The following is a 23,521-nucleotide window of genomic DNA, read 5'->3' as shown; positions in this document are numbered from 1 at the left end:
AAATAAAGAACTATTATTTGCATTTCTTAGTGCACTCCCTTTAGTAATATGTATAAAAGATGCTTGTAACAAAAATGAATTTATATGGGAGAAAAAACCCTCAGAAGTCTTTTTTTTCCTCTCCTCCCCCCCTTTATTATTTTTTTTTAAGGTCTAGGCAGCAGGAGCCTGACTAATTATTAGGACCAGTTTTGCAAGAGAACAAATAGAGGTAAAACACAAATATGAAAGTAATTAGGAAAATGCAAAATCCTGTTTACTTGGCAACCGATTCATGCAACTGAGACTAACGAAGAGCAAATCAGCTTTGCTTGTTTGATAAACTTAAGGGTGCCACCTAAGAGGAGCTGATAAAAATTAAACTTCTGCCAGCATCCCTCAGCCAGCCTTTTAGCGAACAGGCTCGGAAACATCCCGTGCAGCCACCTCGCCTACAAGCACCAGCAAATCTCATTCAAACAGATTCAGGGGGGAGGAATTTCGTATCTTCCGTCTCTGTTAAAATCTATTTTCCCCTTTGCGACAAGCCACTGGTGATACCTTGGAGCTGAGCACCCAGCGCGGACACCTGTGTCACAGCATCCATGACGTGGCACGCGTCAACCGGTTCTGCGCTGCTCCCTGAAAAAGCATCACGGTTTCACCGCCCTTCACACCTGGGAAGGCTTTTGCTGGTGGGAAAGTTCTCCTTGCAGTTTGCAATATATTACAATATAGGACGATACGTTACTCGACGCTGGCTGCAGGCTGGGATACCTTTGTCCAGCCCCTCTTTTCTCCCCGAGTAGATAGTGGAATCCACAAAAGCTTCCAATTATTTCAAGACTATGCAGCTAAGGAGGGGCATCTAATCAAGATAAAGAAAACCCTCAGCTCAGTATATTTGCTTGAATGGATTTTCAATAATGCAGGTAACAAAAGCATTCAAAAATCGGATTCCTAATGCCTTTCTGCGAGGCTGAAGGGTTGAATTTGAGAAGGGAGAAGAAAGCCAGCCCTGAGAAAGCTGCACGGAGGAATGTATGATATTCCCCGGCTCTGTACAAACACTTCTGCAGGGATTGAGAGAAAGGAAGAGATTTAAGTGAGGCACGATTGACCTGAAATGTAGTCAATTACAACACAAAGAGTTAAAATGACACCCCTGAACCGCTCTTCTTCCTTCTCTCCCCTCTGCTCTGTGGCTTTGCAACCCGGAAGCTGTCGTTTTATTTCTTTTTAGTGCTCATTTCTCATCTGCTGTATAGATCTCTGTTTATACGGGAATCGTTTATAGAAGTAACACAGGGAATTCCTATGGGAATCATACTATATAAATACATCAGAAGGAGAGGCAGAAAAATAAAGGAAGTTATTTTGCAACCGGAGTTAGAGATTCCTAGATGGCAGCGTGATTTTTATACAGCCGGCATTCAATGAAAGTCAACCGGGGGAAACTCGGCACTTGGAGAGAACAACGACGAAGTATTCTATGCTTTTAAAGGGATCTATTAGGATTAGCAGCCACATAAGCCTCAGTCTGCGCCTACGTATACCTCAAACCAGAGAGCAACAGAGCATCCGCACGCAACACCCCTCGCTCCCGCGCAAATCCTGCTCTGCTCCTCCCGGCCACTGGGAAGCTTCCAGAGGTGATGCTTGGTAACACGATCTTTACAGAAGGTACTTTCTTCTTTGAAAATTTTACTAGTGCAAATGAAATCCTGGCCTGGCAGCAACTTCTCTCCTACAAAACCGCTGGGCTGAGATCTCACAGAACCAAGTATGACAATTTTGACAAACACAACTTTCCACTAACTATACCAGAGTTTTGGGTCTGTTTTAAGCATTTGAAGAACACGTCAATCGACATTTTGAAATATGTGCTGGTTTATGTAATTTTTTTTTGGAAAACACGTAGCTGAGCTCTTGTTAACTGAGTTGTTTTTGGGTAGATCGTAAAGTAGGATGGATTCACACTTGGTTAAAGCCCCCGAGATCTCTAAAATTGCAGTTCTGGCATTCCCGGTACCTGCGAGGACGTGGCAGAGTAGAGGAGCGTTCTGGGCTCGCACGAAAAGAGGCCACGGGACAGATGCCATGAGCCACGGGGCCAGCAGTGTCCCAGGGGAGCTGGTCTGGTGTCCCCGCACAAGGTCTCACCACCACGGTCCCTCGGCCCCAGGTGGAGGCGGCGCAGGAGATGCCAGGCTGCTGCCTGCCGTCACGGTGCTCTGCAAGGGAAAATCCACAAGTTGCTTGCTCACTATTGGAAAACCAGCGCAGTAAAGTCTATGCCAGCATAAAACCCCTATGTAATGAAAATAAACATCCTCACAAAGCAATGGAGGCAGAAAGAGCTGGGTTGGTCTCTACCCACCATCCCACGCCAGGAGGACATCGTGCCTGCAGCATGGGCACAGCCAAGGAACAGCAAACAATCATGCTCTCGCAAAGGGCACCGTCCCACATCCTTGTCCTGATGGAAACCTACCCAACCATGCTGCCCTGCGACCATAAAGACCCCCAGACACAGCACAGCTAAAGAAAAATGGCTGTAGAAAACCTTTTGGCTCAGGACCAGAAGAAACATTTAAAGACTAACTACATTTTTTGCATCTATAGAGGATGCTGCATTCATAAAAAAAAAAATAATCAAAGATCTTCACAGTACAACAGATTCGCAGGTTTCTTTTAAAAGAAAACTCTCCTTTTGAAAACGCAGTATTTTATTTAGTGATGGGTTTGTCCCCCCACCCCCACAAAACAACACAAACAGTTCATTTGGCAACAGCAATCGAAGACCAAACACCACACTTGACTTCCTCTCCGCTGCCATTTCTGTCGCCTTTTAAAACCATTCTCACGTTGTCGAAGGACTAATTCAGACTTTCAAGTCCCGACTGCAAAATTTCAGCACTTCGGCAGGCGGGTGGAGGGCCGGCTGCTACGCGGCTCCCCGCCTCACGTTGTCTTTCATTTTCCTCAGCCCCTGCAGCTCTTTCTTCAGGTGCTTCACTGCCTGCAGAATATCCTGCCGCTGGGGATCATCCTCCGCTTTCTGGGCGTACAGAAGGAAATGTTTCACAGTTTCGGAGAGCAACGCTTCAGGATCCTCATCCACCCGACGGAGACGCAACATCCTCTCGCAGGCGATGGCGTAGTTTTTGTGCCAGTTCACCGGGTGATTTGGATGAGAGTTGACAATTTCTTTGTACGACTGTTAAAGAGACAAAAAAAAAAAAAATGAAAACGGGGGGGACAACACAAATTAATTGAATGGATGGGACCAACAGCTCTTAACAGTGCTTCAAAACTGACTGTAAAAGAACAGATGCTATTTAGAAGGCCAAGTCCAGAGTCGGAGCATTTCTGTAACTCACTCCGTGCAACACGCAATAGTGTGAATCAGAAATCTAAGGGGAAGCTGAAATGTGTCCCTTCCTACAGCAGCTGTTTGCTTAGAAACGTTACAGATGATGGCGATAACCCCACTGCACATTCTGCGCTTCCCTGGGAGAGGTGTTACACCAGGCTGGGGGCAAAAAAAATAGAGATCTAACTGCCACGCCTGGAAAGATATTTACTCAATATCTTTCAGGAGATCAGGACATCTTCCACGGGACTTAAGCAGTCTGTTGACTTGAGTGGGAACATTCAAAAGCTCAACAGCAGGCAGGTGCCTGAGAACTTTTCAGCATGGCAAAAATCACAGGAAAATGGGCAAAAGTTGAAAGGAAACTATTTGTTGACTCTTTGCTGGGGTATGAAACACTCTTCCTCTCTGCTGACACACACCGATCATTTTGTGCATCTGGTGGCATCTCAGGCAGTCCGGTATTTCTAGAGATACCTACATCCACTTATACAGCAAGGGAGGTTTAGGATGGATATTAGGAAAGATTTCTTCACTGAAAGGGTTGTCCAACATTGGAACAGGCTGCCCAGGGAAGTGGTGGAGTTGCCATCCCTGGAGGTATTTAAAAGCCAGGCAGACATGGTGCTGAGGGACATGGTTTAGCGGGTGGTTTTGTCAGTGTTAGGTTGATGGTTCTGAAAGGTCCCTTCCAAGCTAGACGATTCTATGATTCTATGGGTGTTATTCTTTGTTGCGAACTGCAGCAGAATTAATCTGCAGTGAGAAGACTGTTGGATTTTACACTTGCTGGCTCAGATGCAAGACTGTGTAATGACAGAGGGGAAAAGTGCATAGAGGGGACTTCAGGACAAGCAGTCTCTTGGCTTGGGTTTGGAGCCCAGCACAGACAACATAATTATAGCAAAAGCAGGGTGTCGGCTGGTTGGCTTTTGGCATCCTCCGTGACCGAGGGGGCAAATAGGAATGGATAAAATACCTGAACAAATCTCTTTGAAACTGCTGTGCTCCCGGTTTGGATGAGCAAAGGAGAACGCAGATTACAGGACTGCCGACCCATATGAGAACACCATGTCTCTATGGAATCGAGAAATTTAAAAAAAAAAACCCAAAGAAAAAAGAAAAAAAGGACAGAGACTAATAGGATCATTTATAACCAAAATATGACTTACGGTGTATGCCAAGGTGTAAAGTTGTGATTTCATTTCCGCAGTCACACTGGCAGTTTCTGCAAGGTCAAATATAAAGAAAGCTGTTTTCATCCTAGAAAAACAAGAAAGACTTCCATATAACAACTGCTTAATGTAACCAGCTCACGTGGTTATACATATCTTCAACGTACCCACATATGGGACAGTACACCAGCATCTCCAGTTAAGTCATCTGTGATACAAACTTCTCTCCGTGATGTCTTTTCTCACCCTATGTCCAAACTACCCTCTGCTCCTTTGAGATACTTGGAGCAAAACCTTCCAGTGAACAAAATCACCACTTTCCTCAAGGATTTTTTGGAGGCCTTGCACCCTTCACCACATTCTGCCAACCTTTTCCTTCCAAAGCTTGGCACATTTAGATCCAATCAGGCCATGCACCATCAAGCTGCCTGCTTTGGTGTGTATTTCCACCCCAGTGAGTTGGCATCACCCACCGGCTGTTGGAAGGGAGCAAAGGAGCATCACCTGGCTTGCCACATCTCCTCGTTGGCGACAGCTTCCCAGGAAGAGGGCTTGAAACTAAATGGGAATGAAAATAAAATTCAGCCATCAGATCCATGTCACTGTGTTTCACCTACCATGCAACCAACCCTTCTAATCCAAGCAGATACAGACCTCCCAGACAGAAGAAAACCCGTCATGAAGCCTATGGCTCTGACAGCAGGGAATTCAGCTCACCCTCAGTCATTCATAAAACTTTATTCTTCCCTCTCCATAGAAGGAGCCTCTGGTCTATCAGGTGTTTCACAGCATCCTAGCTATCCTCAAAGGGAGAGATGCTTTTTACCACCCATCACAGTTCAGTCTATGACATTTAAAGCTTTGGATGTCCCCAGCCCTCAATGTTTTTTGGTTCCCGATCAAGTTTTAAGATTTGTATTGGACCTAATATTTGACTAGAAACGTCCTCTCCATTTTTAACACGAATAAAAATACCACATGCAGATTTGTTATGTTTCAGAACACAAAACATGATTACAGTTCATGTTTAATTTCTCTAATACTGCAATGGATGTGGCAGATGGTGGCGGAAGAATGATGAGCAGGAAGGAGCAGAGTCGAGCCTCTGCCTCGTACCTGCCGTAATCTTCAGTCCAGTTATAGAGATTTCTTGTAAGATGAATCCACTCTTCTGGGTCAAAGACAACATCGGAAGGAACCAGCTTTTCACACGTACCCCACGGCCAAAGCGAATAGCTCCTTCTCCAGGTTGAGTCCCCTTCATGAAGACCTATGCAGACAAACACTTCCTTGCTGCCAAAAAAACCCAGAAAGAACAATCATGAAGCCATGCCAGAGACCACGGGCCACCCCGTGTGCTTGAGCAAACCACGCACCCCACGCCAGGGGACAGGTCTTAAGCAGCACAACATTTTCTGCGGCACAGATACCCGTTCAGACCATTTCACATTGGAAAGAGCATGTCTCTGTGTCAGCCGGCAAACCAGCTCTCCCCCTGGAAGCGAATACCCCATCTGGCACTGCACATCTTGTGCTGCCAGCACAGGAGACACATCCTCTCCCCTGTGTTGGACCTCTCGAAGGTGCCAGAAGCCGTAGGAGAAGCCCGTTTCTTCCCGATGGCACCCGGTAATGCTCTTCTGCCTACCCACACTCGCAGGGCTCACTGTGGCTAGTCTAAATGCAGATGCTATTCTTATTCATGTGAGTATCTAATCCTTTCTCCACTCTTACTAAGCTATTTTTATATGATGATTATTCCTGGAATACATTCATTCTATGCTAATCAGTTGGCCACAATGTTCACGAAGGAGAAGCAGCAGCAATTTGCTCTCCAACCGTCATCATTTTGAGTACACGGGAATGTTCCTTTTTTTTGTGATGAATTGTATCAACAGCAACAAAAAAAATAATCAGTAAATACTCTCTGCCGATCACCGCCTTATTTTTCTTTCCTAAAAACCAAACCGACCTCAAAACAACAAGCAACATTATATCCGGATGGAGTTACTTCTGCATAGATATTTGCTTTAATTGCAAAAATAATCTCGCCACCGGGGAGGAAGTCAGTGGAGAAAATTGGTCTTTTGGATGCAGTACCAAGCTCTTCCATAAACAATTTCAAGAAAAAAAAAAGGTCGAAGAGTCTAGGAAAGCTGTTACATATGAAAGAAATGCTTACTGTTTATTTACTTTGAGGAAACGATGGAGATTAAAAGCTAGCGTCCCATCGGGTAATACTCCTTCCACAGGATTCCACCGGTTCCCAGGAAAATAAACGCCAGGTAAATGCTTTGCCAGCTTGGGTAAATACCATTCATAAGTCATCATCTATCACCGAAAACATAAGCAGAATTAAAACAAGAAACAAAGATTTCATCCATTTTACATCCAGAAGCTGCAGCAAATGGTTTCTGCAGGAGGAATGACTCTTTTTGCTCAGTTATTTGGTTTGGTTAAATATGAGGTGTTGGGGGTTGGGTTTCCCAACAAGTCACAAACTCTTGTGGCACAGCCAAGTGCAGGGACTGATGTGGAAGTGTCGGTGTCCCCTTCTGTAAGGGGGATATTTCTTCTCCAGTTTCTCAGGAAAAAAAGGAAAGAGTGCAAACACCACCCAGGGACACGCAGCACCTCTGTTCTAATGTAAAAAACTAGACGCAGAGATCTGCAAAACCACCAAGACAACAGAGGGGATTCAGGGAATGAGGCTTGGCATCATAAACCCCTTGGGAGAAATCCCAAAGCCACATCGCCCACGGGGCAACTGCTGAGCTGCTGCCCTCCAGGCTGCTCCCAGAAGCCTTCTGCTGCTGTTATTTTGGGGCAAACCCAGAAAACAGTGGGGACAAACCTTCCTCAGCCAGGCAAACATCGGCCCTGTGCCACGTCTGGATATCTGTCATGATGAAGAACTTGGGCTTCCCCTTCTCTTTACCCGCTACTGGCTTTTGGGGCTTGAATGGGACTTGCACACCATGCTCTGTCCCACCCACAACCCTTTAAAAAAAATCAATTTTATTTCTGCATCATTAGTTCTATTTGAACAAAGAGACTCCCTCAAGAAGAGAAAGGAACAACTGAACTTTTGTTTCCTGTTTTTAAATCTGCCTGTTACTTCTTTTAATATTACTTTCTCAACCTACCTCCTGGTCCACTAAGGTGATATCTGGCCTCATCCCTTCACAATAATGAAGATAACGAAGAGCGTTCCCGGGTAAGTCTCCTCTTAGCAAGATCACTGCACCCGTCGGCATGGAGGACAGCAGATTCCTTGCAAACTTATCAACAACATAGTTGTTGCTCTGATCACAAGCGCTTAAGAGAACAGATAAAAAATGGTATCTTAAACACAGGTATTTGCATGGCTTTGCGTATCTTCAGAAGAACTTTATGCAACAGGCATTGACAGGTGAAGACTTTTGCCCTGGTGAGATCTTGCTGAAAAGCATCATGTCCATTTACAGAGAAATCAAGATGCAGAAACGAGGCATTTACGCTACAGCCTCCCAGAAAACAGCACCAGAAACATAAGCCACTACGGTTTTGCCAAAATACACACTTATTGCATGCCTTCACCTTAATTCTGATTATTTTCTTGGGCTAAACCTAAAGACTTACTAGTTGGAGCTGAAAGCACCAGTACAATGATGGTTCTGTAAAGCATTTGAAATCATCCCCATCCTTCAAATGCTTTTAATTAAGCACTAAAAAGCCATGTTTTTGTAGCATCAGGCAGAAGTAGAATCACATTACCTGAGATTAAAACCTTTTCGTTAAACAGTCATGTGTGCACACACTCCAGGTATGGACTCAAGAAGGGGACACTCCATGACACGGCTCAGGACATGCACTATGACTGGCTCAGCTATGGACCAGCCTTTGGGAAAAGATGTGTGTATGAAGTTCTGCGTGTTCTACACTTCACCAGTTGGCCAACCTCTACCTGAGCACCCCTACTGCTACACTGATCCCTACCCAAGCCACTGCAGAATCTTTGGTGTGGTTATGGGATAAGGAAGCCCTACACTACAGAAGTAACTCTTCAAAAAGAAAAAAAAAATGTAAGAAAAAACCCAGGGCACAAGGTTTCCTGAAGCAAAACAGGGGAAGAAGGTGACTGTTCACGTCAAATGAATTCTGCAAGCCTCCTTAGGAAATAAAAAAAGATTTACAAGTTTCTTTCATTAGAAGTTTACGTATCTACACAGTTTTCTTCATTCAATCTACACAACACCCCCATTTACAGCCTGGAATTGGTGCTTGGTGATTTTGAGGGAGATCAAACAAAGGAGTCCCGCAGACTGTGGCCACACAAGCTTAGGTGGGATGTGAAAAGTGCCTTTCCCACTTCCAGACAGGGGCAGAAACCCCAGGAGCAGGGCTGGGGGGTTTAGAGCATCGCCCCATCTGTGCAGCACCCCGCAGCCCTGCAAGGCTGCGCCAAGACACGTGCCCGGGGGATTCGTTACCTGTAATTTGCCCAAATTTGAGAAGTGACAAGAGCGAGAGCGGAAAGCCACTCCATCCACGGCATTGCCCGGCTGGCCTCCAGCACGGCGTTCCCGACCGAGGCGAGCGCGGCCAGCCCCAGGCCCGCCAGCACAGCCACCACCGCACTGCTCTGCAGCCAGAACCGCTCCACCTAGGGAACAAAACCCCACAGACCCTATCTCTGTTGCCCCAGCTTTAAGGAAAAGGGAATAAGTAGTTGTATTTTTGCACCTTGAGCAGCTTCAAGGCAACCACCTGCTCCTCACGAGGCAGTTTTAAGGCTTCTTCCAAAAATCAACATGCCAGAGGAATTTTTGGAGTGCAACTTACCACGCCCAGAAACAGAGGTTTTGTAATATCCAAATTTGCTCTCCAAGCGAAGAAAAGGGAATAAAGGCAGAGCATTCCAGCAAACAGCCAGATCACAGGTGATTTCTGCTGCTTTATCCTATTGAAAAAAAAGAAAGTAGCACTCTAGCAGCACAATGAAAAAGAAGACAAAAGTTTTATGTGCTTGAGAACCACTCTCTCTCTGCATACCTTTAATACAAGGAGCTGATGAGCCTTTCTTGACCTTTGCAATTTATGAAAAATTCAGTTTTCAAAAGCACAAAACCATCAGGCTTTCAAGATTTTTAAGCCTGCCGTCTACAAAGCCACAGGGTTATCAGGAGCAGGGATATTTCGCTCTTAATTAGTAGATGGCCACAGAAATTTTTGCATCAGCAAGCAGAAGGTAAAGCAAACTGTGCGTGTGGTCAGTAATAAGAAAGTGCATGTCAAAGCAAATATTCTCTTCCAACTTACGGCAGTGCTGTGCTCACACAGGCCATGAGCGCCAGGGCGAGGACGGGAAGGGAGAGCTCCGACTTCATCTGCGCCAGCTGGAAACTGCAGAGAAATCAGTGCGTGGATGCGTCATCCCCAAATCACAGAATCATAGAATCATGTGTTGGGTTGGAAGGGACCTTTAAAGGTCATCTAGTCCAACCCCCCTGTAGTAAGCAGGGACATCTTTAACTAGATCAGGTTGCTCAGAGCCTCATCCAGCCTGGCCTTGAATGTCTCCAGGGATGGGGCCTCCACCACCTCTCTGGGCAACCTGTTCCAGTGTCTCACCACCCTCATTGTAAAGAACTTCTTCCTAATGTCTGATCTAAACCTGCCCTGCTCTAGTTTAAAACCATTGCCCCTCATCCTATTGCCACATGCCCTTGCAAACAGCCCCTCCCCAGCTTTCTTGTAGGCCCCCTTCAGGTACTGGAAGGGGCTCTAAGGTCTCCCCGGAGCCTTCTCTTCTCCAGGCTGAACAATCCCAACTCTCTCAGCCTGTCTTCATAGCTGAGGTGCTCCAGCCTTTTGATCATCTTCGTGGCCCTCCTCTGGACCCACTCCAACAGGTCCATGTCCTTCTTGTGCTGAGGGTTCCAGGGCTGGACACAGTACTCCAGGTGGGGTCTCATGAGAGCAGAGTAGAGGGGGAGAATCACCTCTCTTGATCTGCTGGCCACGAATCACCCCTTGCACTCAATCAAAGTGTCAAGAGAAGCAGGGAATAAGCACAACATAACATCTTCCCATTTGGCTGTGATTAAGTCTATCCGAAATGGGAACAAGCTCACTTTACATGTCAGGATTTTGAATGAAAAATCACTGGGGAGGGGGATCCAACATTTTTCCTTCGATGGCGAAGACAGACGGACACGCATGCTGTCCCTGCGCCAGACACACACGGCCCCAGCTCTGGTCCAAGCCGAGAAAAGGCAGGACAGGAGCCACTTTGGCCAAAATCACAGCAACAGCAACAGGTTTCTCTTCACTAAAAGGCACAATCAAGATTTTACTCACACCAGCATCTCTCTCATACTGGATCCTGTCTCGGACTTGGCCTAGATTAAGAAGAAAGAAAACCCATGAGAAACCCACACGCTGATTGTCATGTCACTGGGGCAAGGAAAAGTCTTTTCGTTCTCTGTTTGCAGAGCCCTGACCAGTCAGGGCTCCTCAAAGCTCCTTCAGGTGGTAGCCCAAGGTGGTCACAGGGAACAGGAATTGCTTAAACCAACAAAAAGACAGCAAACTCTATTAAAACCTTCATTGCAAGATTCTCTCCCACGTTCTTGTTTTACATTATGCCCCTGTGCAGGGGTTACCACCTGGATAAGCATTTTTACAAGGTGCTACCAACCCATTAACCTGTGACTCGAGCACATCATATGGCTTAGCTATGATCTCTCCTATATCATAGAGTCATTTAGGTTGGAAAAGACCTTTAAGATCATCGAGTCCAACTGATCTAACACTGCCAAGTCCACCACTGAACCATGTCCCTCAGCACCACATCTACGTGTCTTTTAAATACCCCCAGGGATCGTGGGTCAACCACTTCTCTGTTCCAATGCTTGACAACAATTGCAGTGAAGAAATTTTTCCTAATATCCAATCTAAACCTCCCCTGGTGCAATTTGAGGCCATTTCCTCTTATCCTAGATATCTGCACGGTGCAATTATTTTCTGGGACATCTCCCCACAGGCTGAAACAAGCACATGAGCCTCAATTCCTGCTTTCCTACCAGATTCGTCCCTGTCCCCTCTGCCCTGACGGAGGCAAAGCTGTATGAGATTTATATGACATATATAAGAATTCTCATTGCAGAGATCTGCAATGCATGGCACAAGTCCAGGAAAGAAGTCATTCTCGGTGGAGGTGAGGAATTACCTCCATAGGTGCTTCTTGGAAAAGTGGTGGCTACCAGATAAAAGATAAGGTAAACGGAGCCAGGAGGTCTGGAAGGAATATTTAAGCTCAATAAAAATGGAACAGTTAATTGCAGTCAAGATTTAATTATATGATAAAAATGTTAGAGGATGGAGAGCCAGCCCACAGCTCCTGAAGTACCACTGCTACCTCTCTGTTCCTTGCAAAGCCCCACCTTGCTGGCAGCCAACAGCTTCTGGCCCCAGACACATCCCTCGCTGGAGATGACATTTCTGATCCTGCTTAGAGGTAGAACCCTCTCCCGAGTCTTCTCTGTTTTATTTTGACCCTGCCTGCCCTTAAAACGGAGCCGTGGGATGCAAGGGCTGTCCGTCCATCCAGGCAGGGCTCTGGCGTTAACCCAACTGGTGTCGGGACCAAACGCTTGGATTTTGCTGCATTTATTGCCTCTGCTTCAGATGAGTTCATCATAAATGTGATTTGTGGTGTAGGATTACACGCAGTCCATCCCTAAGCCTCTTGAACATCAACTTGAATTCATCACATTTGATGGAGAAAGGAGTTAAGGGATTTGCATGCCTTGGTATTGCTCTGCCCAACGGAGGCTCATTCTCAGGAGATGGCTGGGAATAGGACAACAGGGGAAATCTCAGAACTCCTTCAGAGGGTGGATCTTATCTCGGAAGGAGTTTTGGAAATATTAAGTGCAGCAGCAGGAATTACCAAGTCTTTTGCCTCACATCCTACAACCATCCAGCTCTCGGAGAAGGCTGTAATGGAATGGCAACGGTGCTCACTGCATCACACTGGCTGGATGTGGGGGCTTAATTTCTGAGGACATGGGGCTTCAGGACCCCAAGAAGTGACCCAATATGTAGACCATACCTTTTTCTCTGTTTTTCCCCAGTGGTGCGACTTCCCAGCCCTCTGCACTGAAATCTCTGAAGCAGGAAGGACATAAAGGGTGCTGGGCGCTTACTTTCCTTGGGTGGCCAGAGCCAAACATCTAAATCGGGGCTGGAGAGGCCGATGCAAACCCTACGCTCTACAAGAAACCATGCAATACCTCCCTCCCTCGGCAAGAGCACAGACCTCAAATCAGAGGTTTCTGAGACCCTTCAAACCTACCATTCATTTAAATTCAACATTACTAAGAAGTAAGTGAAGAGGAATCTTTTCTAAAGGTACAGCAATGAAAACTGCTTATGAGTAGTTAAATAGCTGAGCTTAAAATGAATTAAAAAAAAAAGACAATTATTTGTCTTAAAACAAGAAAAACACAAAATCTATGTCACCATCTCCCTCTTAGCACAGTTTGCTCTTTGGGCTCTTACAAATACGAGCCGCCCGTACAGCTCCCAGTAAATAACACGGCTCGCCCTGTAAGGGCAAAGAGAATTATTTCTTTGCTTTCCCAGCCATGTGATCCATTCCCAGAAAACCCGACAGATTAGAAGGCCAAAATCAGAAATAAATTTTTAAAAAAGAAAACATTGTCAATTTTTGCCTCTGCAAGCCATTAATTGTCACAAATAGAAAGGTTCTGCTATTGCATAAGTTAAAATAAAGTCATTTAGAAAATGACCCTTATTTACCAGATTGAATGTCCCATATTCTTCCCTGAGAAAGTGGGTCAAAAATCCTTGAAAAGTCGTCTGGTCTCCCCATGTCCAACGGGCTCGATTGAGGTAGGACGAAGCCGGCAGATAGAGATAAGGCAGCAAACCAGCCAAGAAGCATAAACCCAACTTCAGCAAATGGCCTAGGGACAATTCCTGCACCAAAATATGTCATATTGCATAACAATGTTTATTTTAGTTTAATCACGCTGGAACTTCAAGAACAGATAAAGAAAAAACATCAAATATATTTACACAGAGCTGATCTCTCAATTTATAGTAAGTCCCTACAAAATGCTATGTTAAACCTTACGATTTTGTGGATTACTAGGAAACTGCATCAAACTGATCTCCTTTGCATGGCAGGGTGAAATTTAAGTGAAGCAAATAATATTAGCTAGGACTCATGAGTATCATACTCATTGCATCTTTCACATTTAAATCATGGCATGACATGCATAGATGGCTGAAGCACTGCAAGGCTGAGATAACCCACTTTGCAGCGATTAAGAGTTGGCTGGTATTCCATCTGGCAAAAAAAAAAAAAATTAAAAAAAAAATGCAGCTCTAGTACAACTACACACACCATCACCATCATCAGGAGTCGGTTCTGCCATTTACTTTATCGCGATTACCCTGGCTAAATTGGATAGGCCAACTTTTGGGGTGGGATTTTTCGAGACTGCCTAAGGGGTCAGGAAGACAAGACTTTCAAAGGGACTTCTGTGCCTAACTCTTTTAAGTGCTTTGGAAAATCCCACCCTAGAATATTGCACGCTTGCATTATCGTTAGCCACCGCCCTGTCAATCAAAGAGCTTCTTCGGCAGTTGGGGTTACGGGGAAGAGGCACCATTCAGAGTGATGATCTACAGAGCAGAAAAAGTAGCTTGATAACGGTGGTGGCCACAGTTCCTTCAGAAGAAAGCTGGCTCTTTTTTACTTAAAAAGGCACTGTTTTCCATCAAATATCCTTCTTATTAGGTGGTTTTCTGCAGCCAGCACTACTGGGCTGTCTAAAGTATTTCCCAGGAATATTATATTGGCACAGGATTGTCCTTGCTGGAAATCACAGAGGTCTCTGGATCTCCCCGGTTAAAAAAAAAACCCAAAAGCTCTGTTTAAAGAACACAAACACATTGCAGAAGTGAGTCTTCATTGTGTTAAAGGAAATATATAGACAGAAAGGGGTTTGCTGGAGACGCTGAACAGATTTTGGATCAAGCTTCTCTGAGCTGCATCTTCTCTCTTGCAGCTCACATGCTTCACTCCGGGCTTAGTTATTATACCCTGTACCATTACCCGGAATCACATCTGATTTGTCAGGTCAAGGGTGGAAAAATACAGGCAGGACTGGCCCAGCAGAAACCTGCCCAACTGTCACCTTCAGGGTGGCAAAAGAGAGGGGGGGAGTAGGTGGAGGCTTCTCAGGGCCACTTGCAATGCGATCAGTGCATCTGCTCTGTTTGATTGAGATGTGCAGTTCTCAGGCAAAGTAGAGTTTCTACAACATGTCTGCATCCAGCCTTATGCACTGACCCACAGAAGACCACCTACAGAAGACAAGAGCACTGCAGGACCCCTGAACGTCACCCAAGAGCCTCAAGCAGATGGGTACGTACCACCTTCATAAGCCAGGCATGCAAAAAGGTGTTTTCACTTTCTTATGCAATGAGCAAGTTTAATAAAGAGCGGTAGAAGGAGGGACATCTTGAGAACGAGATCTCCAGTAGGAGATGAAAGGGACCTATTTGACTGCACAACGGGCTTGCAGTTTCACCAAAGGTCAGCCTTCCTTTGTCTTTTCCACCTGGCACGAGCCAGGTGCTCTTCACCTGAGAGCTGATCTCTTGTAGAAGTCTCAAGTCCTGGCTGCATCAGAGTTGGAGGCCACCGAGCCCGGCACATCCCAAGGAGATGCTGAAGATGACTTCCCCCTAGAGACAAGCCTCTGCACCCTTCTTGCTGTGCTGCTTACTCTGTCTGCACCTTCAACTATCAACACCAGTGGCAAGATGCTCTGCAATGAGTGGACACAGCATTCGTTTGCTACCACCAGGGAATCAACATCAACGCATCTCTAGATGAATTGATGGCATGAGAAGGCCAGTGCCATCAGGCAGGAGAAGCAGCGCATGTAGACTGCACGTGCCTGTGACTTCTCACTGACAGATATTCATCTACTTTCCTGGTTGGTAGGTCATTGAACGTGCTCTTATTTCCTATAGGTTGAGCAGTTTTTAGCTCCAAGTATCGGTCTTATGGTTGCTCACAGGGTATGTGCAAGCAGCTGGGGCAGAAAGTTCTCCCATGCCAGGAGACATGGGCAGCTCACAGATGGCTGGTGTGAGCAAAGCCCCTAAATCGTGATCGCTGGCTCTGATGTCAGACCGAAGGACCGTAACTTCACTGGGTTATGACCAACTGGATTGGACAGACCATTGACTGTTCCTCTTTGTACATCAGCATCGAAGTGGCACAAGTGCGTGGAAGAAAGAATTACTCACTGCCTTACAAAAATAGAGGTATGGGTCAGCAAAATACATACCGTCTTTCCGAATAGCCGGGACAGAACCCAAGGCACGATACAAGCGATATAAAGCACTATCGTGTGCTGATTGCACAAGCTGAGCCCGCAACAAAAGGCACCAAGTTTAGAGATCTGAAAGGGAAAAAAACCAACAATACGTTCACAATTATTCTTTACAGTTTGCAAAAACATCCAGAGACCAAAAGAGCAATTACCGGAGAAAGGCAAATACATCCGTGAGCACCGGTCAATTGTAACACAGACAACATAGGCTATTTTTGATTATTTACAGGGAGATTTCATTTGTTCAACAGAAAACATTCTTTAAGAAGCGTCCAGCTGAATGGCTACATCTCCATGCACACAGAGATCCTGTTTAGCACCATTACATCATAACGATGCGATGGGGTCCAATTCCCCAACCCCTGCTGCACAGGGGAGACTGCCCAGCAATTAACTCCAAATGATGCAAATTTTTTGGAAGCCATACCCTAAAATAATGCCATTATATACAGAGACGTCATTTTATATAACAGGAATGATGTTTTCCTCTTCTTCAGGCACAGAGGACTACAGTCAGGGCTACACAAACTTCCTAAGCAAAGGGAATTAAATGTGATACCCCTTGTTAGTCTAGAAGTACATTTTCAGAGCAACCTCAGTAATTTTTCAAGTGTATTGATGAACTCCAAGCACACCCCCGAAGATGTTTGCACGACCATCTGATTTATGCAAGGCGCTGTGAGCTTGCTGTTGGCAGCCTGGCTTCTCCAAGGCGTGGGATGCCGGACACCCAAAAAACATCGAAACAAGCTCCTTAACTGCTTCTCAAAATCCCAGTGGAACTCGGGCACGTGAAATGCGGGAGCAGGTTGGAAAAATGCCCAACTCCGTCTTCGTGGAGTTCAGCTTGTAGAGATCTTGGGACAGTACTCATCAGAAAAGAAATAAAAATATAAATCCAATGGTGAAACAAGGTCTCTGAAACAAGGTCTCTATAACCACTGGTAAAACATGTTATTTGAGAACTCGCGAAGCTGAGTAAACTACCACCACAGACTCCTGAAATTCTAGCCTAGCCCGACAAAAATCCTTTTATTCACACAATTTACAGGAGTCACAGCAGGCAAGTCTGGGAGAGAAGAGATCAGATGTTCAGGGAAATAGAAGTAGAAAGAACAAGACTGCTAAGGAAAAATTATCACTTGGCTGCCCAGTCTGTTTATAAAGCAGAGAATATGGCATGAAATTTAAAGTCTCTGTATTTAACAATGCCATTATTTTAGGGGGACACTTAATTTCAAAAGAAGAACTGATTGAATATTTGGTCATTTCTGTTTTTCAGTAGAAACATGGGGCTCTGTCTAGATGAAGTTTTCTGTAAAACGTATCTTTTTACCCCAAGGGAAAATAACAGTTCTGAAAACAAGAACGTGAACACCCACAGCCTAGTTTGAGTCTTTGATGCAGGAAACCAAACTTTGCGCTAAACCATTTAGAGGAAAATGATTTTGCTTTTTGTGTTCCCAGCCTGCACGTATTAAACAACCCAACCCCAAACCCATCCAACAGGTCCCAACTCAACTCTTAAGCAAAGTGGACGGGATTTTCAATGTTTGGCGCTTTTTGAACATCCAGGTAGGTCAGGGGTGGACATCACCCAGCACAGGTGCTGAACCAAGTCCCCAGATTTGACCTTCTTTATTTAAACAAAACTAAGCACTAAATGAACAGGAAATGAAACAGACGCATGATAACTAACTGAAAAAAAAAAATAAAATAAAGAACTATTCACTTTGCTTGAGATGTTTTACCTTTGATCTCTCTTTTGCGGTGGATGCTTCCTCAAAACGCACAGTGAGAGCCATCAGCAGCCCCACAAACAGATTGTTTAAGCTAAAAACCTCCGCCGTGATGGACCACTGCCATGTTAGACGAGAAAATGAAAACACCCCCGCAGCAAGGATTCCTCCAGCATATGAGCCAGAAAGCCTGCAAACACAGATAACATGAAATCTTCTTTTCCAACAAAAAAGCCTACTTTATTGTCCTTCTTCTTTTTTTTCTTTTTTTTTTTTTTAAACATACTGTAGCAGCAGAAATGATGACTGCCACCCAGCACCCTGCCAAAACATTATATGGTTAATATCTTCCTAATAATTTCAATTAGGAAGAGCAGGCGTTAGCCAGCCCGTCTATTTGCAAGCCACCCAATGCCAAAGAGTCGGCGGCTTCTCATAAGCGCCATGAAAACTTCCAGTACTGAATTGGATTCAGAAACCCCGATGAGCGATGGCTCGGCGGGTCGTGGTCCCCCGAGCCAGGGAGTCACGCCTCTAACGGGATGCTCTCCGCTGGAGGAGATGCCAGCAAGGATGCAGCCTTAAATTCATCAAGGCGCTAAATAAAGAGTGGATTAGAGCTATTCATGATGGACAGCATTAGCAGAGCTTTCCCGGGGGTGGGGGGCTGTATAGTGTCTTGGGGGTGGGTGAGGATTGTGGAACCCATCGTCCCAGCAGGGAGAGGTGCCTGCTGGGGTCAGGAATTGGGAAAATGGGTGTCAGGTCCAGCAAGCAGGAGGGAGCAGGTGAAGCACCCGCTGTTGGGATGGCTGTGAGCCTAAAAGCTGGGCACCTCTGTGACTCTCGGATGGGATTATGGTACGCACTCCCCACGGAGCTGCTTGCCCAACTCGGCTGGATGCTGCAGCCAGGACAGGGAGCCCACGAGGTGGGATTTAGCCCAGGAAACCTATTACAGCCGTTCTGCAACAGCGGCTCTTCCCGCCCAGTCACATCAGGGGCAGCTCCGCCTCTGCCTCTTTGGAAGGTCTCCCCTTCGGAAAGTCACCCTGAAAAGATGCCACGTTGGGCATCACAACCAGCTCAATTAAGCCTTATCCAAAGACGGAAATAGCTGCAGCTATGGTCAAAGCTCCTCTCCAGAAATTCACCATCCCGCTGTAAGACTAAGCCAGGGTCCACCATAAATTGGGTATTTTTCTAGTCCCACTCCAGGTACACACACTTCCATTTAGTCCTAACATTTCCAGCAGGTTTAAGCCGAAAATGATAAGCTAGCCAACTTCTTCATGTGTAATTTGCTCCTAAATACTGGCCATATCCTCTAGCTCAGCCATAGTCCCCAGGTGGCTTGTTCTGCCATCAGGGATCGTAGAATGGACTTGCTTATGGGGTTCCTCATGTAACTCTGAGATAAATGGACACTAAGGAAACAAAACATACAGCCCCTATGAACAGAGATGAGGGAGCTGCTGGCAGAGCACTCTCTAGCAAGGGCTCCTCTCCTTGGCCATGCTTTCTTTCCACCTTCCCAAAACAACCTCAGTACAGCCAATCTATTTCTGTAGATGTCAAAGAAGGGCTTGCGCAGTCAGAATGGGAATTTTTAATCCAGTAAGAATGGGAAGCAGGGTTCATGGGGAGGAGAGGACTGGGATGAGGGTTTGGAAGGCCAGGTCTCTATTCCTCCTCCTGCCACCAACATTGGACATCCTGGGTGGTCTGGGATGAGCCACTCTGCTGCTGTTGCCCCAGGTATCAGCGAAATAGGATTAATGATTTTTATCTCCTTTGTAAAGCATTTTGAGATCTGCAGCTTCTGGAGGGTAAGAAATAAGGCAGTTCAGTTAATGCTGGGGAAAAAGAAACCAACTCTCAGGTGTCCAAGGCCAGAGTGAGACAAGCTCAGGGTGACATGGAGCTTCAGCATCAAGACTGTAGGAAAGGGTCTTGAAAAAAATCAATGCAAGGGGAAAAAAAAGTCCGAAAATTCCCAACTGACAGCAGGTGGGACTGTTTCAGACCAAATCTGTGTCTGCAAAGTACCCTATAAGCTTTTGAAGAAAGGCGACAAGCAACCTCTTCTGTAGGAAATCAGGCAAACTACCAGTATCTACTGTTGTGCTCACTAATGCCACCATGGTGGACTCTTCCAGCGTCTAAACTTCACTGCGGTTCAACACAGGTTTTGGCATGTGGCATGAAATTCTCCAGGGCAAGACCTGTCTCTCACTGCATTAATATAAACATTTCAAAATCACACAATTGCATGTAGAAAAGGCGTTCACAGGCACGAACGCCGCTCCATCAGTTTTGCTACCAAGGCAGCCCAGCGGCCCCGAGTCCATCTCCTCCAAGGGAGAGGTGGGACACACATGACCTGTCTGGCAAAGTTCTCAGCCTCAAGGGCTCTGGTTGTGCTCTCCTCCTCCCTGCTACTAGAAAGATGTGGCACCTGAACAGAAAAAGGAAAGATGCAATGGAGTTTGCAGGAATCGAGTCAGGAGTGGTTTCTCCTTCTGAAGAAAAATACCAGGAAAGGGCAGCACAGCCATGTGTATTTAAAACCCAAGATATTTCCCGATACCCAAGCCCCACTACACAACATCCCTAAGTTTTGACTAAACCTTTTAAACTTTTAGTTATAAAGAAACAACTTTGTAAATCCCTTTGAAATTCTTGCAGGGAAATAAGGTAGAAAAAGGTAAAACAGCCGTCCCAAAAACCTTCGGATGAAAAGCAGTATTTTAGGCAAACGTCCCAAGCATTTACCAGTTCTCCTTGTCTTTCCCAGAAAAGACTCGAGCGTATCATTAGAGTTCAAATGAGATGAAAGAAAATCCCGTGCTCTTGATAAAAAGTCTCAAACCCACGATTCAAGTTTTATGAAATAAGGCTTAAGCAAAAGCTACTCAACCCAAAGCTTAAAGACTTATCCCAGCTATGTGGGGCAGGGGACATCTCTGCTCAGCGAGCAGTGCAGGGTCAGGATCCAGCAATGAGCACAGTCCTCAGATCTGTTTGTCAACAGAGCCGGCGTCACTGGTAGTTTCCTGGGAAACTCGTGGGAAAGCCAGGCTGCTAAGCTTACTTTGTGAAAGCATGTTGGGTGCGTGGAGCACTAAGCTCCTACAAGCATACTAGATGCTAAAAAACCAAATGGAAACGTGTTGCATTCTCAAAGAACATCAAGACAGTAGCTTTGGCAAATGCAAGCTGGAGACAAAGATTTTTTTGCAGATTTTGTTGCCGGCAATGGAAATGATGGATTTATGAGTTTGCTGACTCAGTAGGAAACACTCTTGGAAGTGGAAGTGATCAGAGCAGGTATCTCCAGATGAAGATGAAGACCACTTGGCAGAAAAAAAACCCGTGTCCAGCAGGTCCACACAATGCAATGCTTCACAGTGTAAAGTAGTACCAGCTGGACAAGCAGAAATTAATCATAGAATCATAGAATGTGTTGGGTAGGAAGGGACGTTTTAAGGTCATCTAGTCCAACCCCCCTGCAGTAAGCAGGGACATCTTTAACTACATCAGGTTGCTCAGAGCCTCATCAAGCCTGGCCTTGAATGTCTCCAGGGATGGGGCCTTCACCACCTCTCTCGGCAACCTGTTCCAGTGTCTCACCACCCCCATTGTGAATAACTTCTTCCTAATGTCTAATCTAAACCTGCCCTGATCTATTTTAAAACCATTGCCCCTCGTCCTATCACTACATACCCCATGTCAGCATGATGCTGGGCCCAAATTAAATCAACCCTGCCTTGCGGCTGGGCTAGCATGGTTATACTGCTCATTTCGATTGACATAAGGATCTCCATGCACCACTGCACTGCGCCATCTGGCAGCTACTTGGACTTCTCCAGCACAGAGTGACACTGTGCTGCATCTCTCTTGCCTTAGCGCCAAGGTGGCCCTCAAACCCACGTCCAAGGAGGTGACAGAGCAACTCAGGCACAGACAACACAGGTCAGCCACTTACAACACTTTGAACCAAAGAATAATTTTAAGGTGGGAAAGACACCGGTGAGTGTTCAGTCAGGTAAGGCAGAAAGAGATGAAAGAATGGAAAAGGCACAAAAATGAGAGTAAAATAGAGACGGGAAGACTTGAAAGAGCAAAGGGATGGGTCAGAGCTCTGAACCTGAGGTCAAGAAGCTTGACACCAAGAAAGAGGGTGAAAAGATTTGAAAGGGAGGACAGTGCAATCTACAACTGAAGATGCTGTTGGAGACAACATGTTGCATAAGGAAGAACAGCATTAGGAAGCCAGAAGATAATGGCTGCTTTAATTACAAGCATAAACAGCATTTTTGTGGTTAAGCCAGAGTATGTTGTGGAAGAAAGATAACAGAAGAGAAAAAGGAGACTTCCTGTAACTGTAGCAAAAGCTCAACAACCCAATTACCAATGTCAAGACAAGGGGGGAACGAGGCCAGGAAGCCATTTGTCGTGTGGAAGGAAAGACGGGGTTTTCTCTAGATACACAGACACACACCTCACCAAAATCAACCACCGGGTCTGACACAGACATTGCAAATTAATTCCTGCAGTAAAGCCTTGCTGTACAAGAAGGAAGCACACAGCATCTGGTCCCTGCCACCCAGCCTGGAGACCCACGCTCTTTCATCTACATTGGCTGGAGGCTTGCAAGTGCACTCTGGTCAGGAGAAGAAAACAGTTGGGGTTTTTTTCTGAAAACACCTTTTACTTGCTTAACACTGTCTCTCCTTTTGACAGCACATCAAGGGCTCCAGACCAGACAGTAACAGAGATTTATCCTCACTTGACACTTACTCATGGTTTTGCCTTCAAACACATTCTTCAAATACAGTTGAGGTGCTACAAAAAACATGGCAAAGACCACGACAGCCGAATCCTCCACCTGTCTCACGTAAAAGCAACATCTAGGAGGGCTTTATCCCATTGCTTCTGGGGAGCAGGGAGGGTAGCTTCCCGCTCCCCCAAAGCCCGCACGTTTCCCCCAGCCTTTGGAACTGGTATGAGAAAGAACAGATGACTGGCAAAAGAGGATCAATGGGTTGCCAACAATGAAGCCATGGCAATCGTAATAACCATCCAGTGTTCATCTGCCAACATAGCGTAGGCATAAAGCTACCTTGCAGTGACTCCCTCAAGATGATGGGCTTTACAAAGAGCAAAAGGTGGGCAAAACCCCACTACAAGGCTCTGTCCAGTGAAGGGGGGATCCAGGGCTTGGGGTAGGTAGGGACTATCTCCTAGGGAAGAAGGCTGGGTCACCGGGAAGGAGGCATTCAGAATAGCAATACTCCACCCCACACAGAAATCAGTTCATGAAAGAAAAGATTTGCAGCCAACGCAACAGTGGGAAAGTCTTCATGACTTCTCCCAGGGGTATTCCAGCTACCACAACCCCTTCGAGAAGGACTGAAACACCAAGCTTGAACAAAAGCTGCCTTCTGGGCTTGTTTATCTCACCTGGAAGAAAAACCGAGGGAAAAGCTTGTATTTTTGATTTTGCAAAATAACTAGTTTGGGGCAAGACCCGCTCAAAGCACGTGGAGCACTTTTTCAGAACAAAACAAGGGGGAAGCAGGTCCCTTCCTATTAGTTCAGTAACTACAATCTTCTGATCCCTCCCGTCATCTGAAAATGCACTCAGAAGGGACAGAAACACTCAGCAAAGCAGAGGTCACACAGTCCTTCGTGAGAAGTATTTTCCGATGGCATCCCCAAACATAAAAGGAAAAAACAAAATAAAAATAATTATTAATTTGTTTTCCTTCTCAGGCACCCAAGTGAAAGAACGTGTGGCTGGGCCTCAGCTCCAAGGACACGGGT

General features: G+C 45.8%; 1 protein-coding gene across 2 annotated transcripts in view; it reads right to left on the bottom strand.

Moving 5' to 3' along the window:
* Window positions 1–339: 339 nt before the first annotated feature.
* TMEM260 (transmembrane protein 260) overlaps window positions 340–23,521 on the bottom strand; it is a 38,903-nt gene continuing 15,721 nt past the window's right edge. For both annotated transcript variants that reach the window (XM_063332893.1, XM_063332894.1), the window contains exons 4-16: window positions 17,705–17,882; window positions 15,909–16,022; window positions 13,339–13,518; window positions 10,873–10,913; window positions 9,832–9,915; window positions 9,355–9,472; window positions 9,003–9,175; window positions 7,677–7,848; window positions 6,713–6,861; window positions 5,647–5,823; window positions 5,035–5,088; window positions 4,528–4,618; window positions 340–3,199 (exon numbers count right to left, since the gene is read on the bottom strand). In XM_063332893.1, the coding sequence (XP_063188963.1) occupies window positions 2,927–3,199; window positions 4,528–4,618; window positions 5,035–5,088; window positions 5,647–5,823; window positions 6,713–6,861; window positions 7,677–7,848; window positions 9,003–9,175; window positions 9,355–9,472; window positions 9,832–9,915; window positions 10,873–10,913; window positions 13,339–13,518; window positions 15,909–16,022; window positions 17,705–17,882 (1,804 nt within the window). In that variant the 3' untranslated portion in view covers window positions 340–2,926. The remainder of the gene's footprint in view (window positions 3,200–4,527; window positions 4,619–5,034; window positions 5,089–5,646; window positions 5,824–6,712; window positions 6,862–7,676; window positions 7,849–9,002; window positions 9,176–9,354; window positions 9,473–9,831; window positions 9,916–10,872; window positions 10,914–13,338; window positions 13,519–15,908; window positions 16,023–17,704; window positions 17,883–23,521) is intronic.

Source organism: Chroicocephalus ridibundus, chromosome 4 (genome assembly GCF_963924245.1).
Source record: "Chroicocephalus ridibundus chromosome 4, bChrRid1.1, whole genome shotgun sequence".
In the NCBI taxonomy this organism is placed as follows: Eukaryota; Metazoa; Chordata; class Aves; order Charadriiformes; family Laridae; genus Chroicocephalus; species Chroicocephalus ridibundus.
The sequence above is the reverse complement of the archived record's forward strand: the minus strand, read 5'-3'. Positions and strand labels throughout refer to the sequence as shown.